Raw genomic sequence first — 2,835 nt, forward strand, 5'->3', positions numbered from 1 at the left:
GTGCCGTAGTGCAGGCACGCGCGCTCCAGGCAGCGTGAACCTCAACGATAACGATTTCAACATGAAGCAAATTCTGCGGAATTTATCAGGGAATGGCAACCTCCAGAGGCTCCGACCAACCATGTCACAGCAAGAGCAGGGTTGGCACTGAAGCGAAGGAAAGGATACGATTACGTACCCGCGAGCCGAGGAGCTTCGGCGAGGCCCTCACCGCGGCGGACGCGTCCAGCGCGACGCGGGCGCGGTGGACGGCGATGCGCGACAGCGGATGCACGCCGTGCCCGGCGACGCGGCACACGGCGAAGGCGAGGGCGAGTGCCACAAAGAGGAGGCCGCCCCCCTCATGTCGCTGGCGTTCGTGTGAGAGCTCAGCTCCGGGTCGACCAAGCATTGGACAGCGGCTCGATCTTTCTTATAAGGGCATCTCCAGCGGCCCCAAAGGCAAACGTTCGCTTTCCGTCTGGAACAGCGTCGTACGTCTGTACCAAGACTAGAAGTCTAACGCATAGTGATCGGCATGTCTATGTATACGTAAACGCGGTCCATTAGTGTGGCAGAAATGCGTATGAGCAGACGCTGCGCGGTAATGTCATGTACGTCAGGGATAGCGAAATTGACCGCACAGATTTGCTTCCACCTCCCCTTCTTTGCAGCCGTAGGGCGATGCCGCCACCCCACCTCCCCGTGGCACCGCTGTACTACCGGACATATGTTCGGGTATCGCCTCGCCGGAGTACAGGCTCGGTGCTGGGGCAGACTCTCGAGCCCTTCACCGCATCTCTCGCATCCTTGGTGGCCGCACATCTGCTTGGAGCGTCGAATGGTCTCGACGCCTAGGATCTGTTCGATCAATTGCACGGTAGGTTCCTGACTTCATTTTTTGGCGCCATTTTGTACTGCCATTGATCCTTTGTTGGTGCCCACGCAGATGAACATATGACAGATTACTCTAGAAGTTCCACCGTGAAGGCATTGACTCCTCGTCGGACAACAAGTCCGAGGAGTTGACGCAGATCATGGCTGATGAGGCCTCCATCCACCACGAGCGCAATGCCAGCCAGATGTCGGTGTACCGAGGCTCTATGAAGGGTTGCGCAAATAAACCTGCTGCGGAACAGAGTCAATGGGCACTTTCGATTGTACACAGATTACTTCGACCGCACCAGTCCGTTGTACCCAGAAAAATTGTTCCGACGCCGCTACGGGATGTAAAGGGACCTGTTCATGGTCATTCTACGGGACGTCAGAGACTACGACCCGTACTTCCAATGCAGGCCCGATGCAACAAGTGTGCTAGGTTGCACCCCTACCAAAAATATTTTGCGGCTTGTACGAAATGTGTGCTGATATCTTCGATGTGTATGTGCGAATGGGTGAGAGCGCCTACCTTGAGTCCATGTACAGGTTTTCTAAGCCATGGTTGTCGTGTTCGGCGTTTATAACTTGAGGAAGCCAACTATGGAGGATACAAGGCATGTGTTATCTATCAACGAGTCTAGAGGGTTCCGAGCATGATCGGCAGCATAAATTGCACGCACAGGGAGTGGAAGTATTGTCCATTTGGATGGCAAGGACGGTTTAGCAGCCATTCTGATACACGCACTGTCATTCTTGATGCAGTGATATCGCAAGATTTGTGGATTTGGCACTTATTCTTTGCCATGGTTGGTCTGAACAATGACATCAATGTGCTGCTCTCTAGTTTTCACCTAGCTTATGCAAGCCAAAACTTTCTAGGTGAGCTACGAGATCAATTGAAATGCATATGATAAGCCATATTTTCTTACTGATGACATCTATCCTGACTGGACCACACTTGTGAAGACTGTTCGTAATCCAAATATGAAAAAAATGAAAAGGTTTGCCAAGATGCAATAGGCTATCACGAAAGATGTGGAGCGGGGATTTGGTGTGCTCCAAACTCGGTGGGCAATTGTTCGTCACCGAACTAGAACGTGGCCGCTGAAGATCATGAATGAGGTGATGAACTGTTGCGTGATCATGCACAACATGATCATTCAGGATGAGCGTCCTAACAGCCGCAACGAGCACTTATGAAATTTCTAGGTGAGCTGGTCGGTTGAGCCAAATCCTGGTGCATCAACCTGGAACTAGTATCCACATACGAATGTTGAAGTCATTAACGACATCATATTCAAACATCTATAGAAGGATTTGATTGGGCATCAGTGGGCGTTGACTGGCCATGCAGAAAATGAGTAGTCATCGTTATCACGTCGTTTTGTTTCTTAATTGAACTATGCTACGTCTATTTAAAGGCTTATTTCGTTGAAAGCTTATTTCTATTTTGATGTAATAACCTATCTTTTTATTTGGATGTAATAACCTGCCTTTTTTAACGCTTATTTCGTTGAATTTTTTTTTTTGGCCTTCCACGGACCAAATGCATCGGGCGCTGGGAGCACCCACAGACGCAAACGGACACGTGGACAAAAATGTCCATTTTCGTGTCTGTGGGCTGCCACAAATGGACGTAGTTGGTCATTTTTAGAGTCCGATTTGCGTTGACCCACTAGACATGCGCTTCGACGTCCTGTAGCAGTGGTAGCGCACGCACAAGGCGACGTAACGGAGTTTTTTTTTACAAATGTATCCCCTGCAAATTTCTATCGCCGAAACTAACCCCTTCTGAACTGCAATGTGATACGTCTCAAACGTATCTATAATTTCTTATGTTCCATGCATGCTAGTTTTATGACAATACTCACATGTTTTATACACACTTTACATCATTTATATGCGTTTTCCGGAACTAACCTATTAACAAGGTGCCGAAGTGTCAGTTCCTGTTTTCTGTTATTTTTGGTTTCAGAA

At 49.1% G+C, this 2,835-nt stretch overlaps 1 protein-coding gene across 1 annotated transcript in view; it reads right to left on the reverse strand.

The window, feature by feature from the left end:
* Positions 1-391, reverse strand: part of LOC124657285 (probable inactive purple acid phosphatase 1) — a 3,789-nt gene extending 3,398 nt beyond the window's left edge. Inside the window, exon 1 of the mRNA XM_047195859.1 lies at positions 179-391. Within this exon, the coding sequence (XP_047051815.1) occupies positions 179-391 (213 nt within the window). The remainder of the gene's footprint in view (positions 1-178) is intronic.
* Between the last annotated feature and the right edge of the window lie 2,444 nt (positions 392-2,835).

This window comes from Lolium rigidum, chromosome 5 (genome assembly GCF_022539505.1).
Source record: "Lolium rigidum isolate FL_2022 chromosome 5, APGP_CSIRO_Lrig_0.1, whole genome shotgun sequence".
Lineage (NCBI taxonomy): Eukaryota > Viridiplantae > Streptophyta > Magnoliopsida > Poales > Poaceae > Lolium > Lolium rigidum.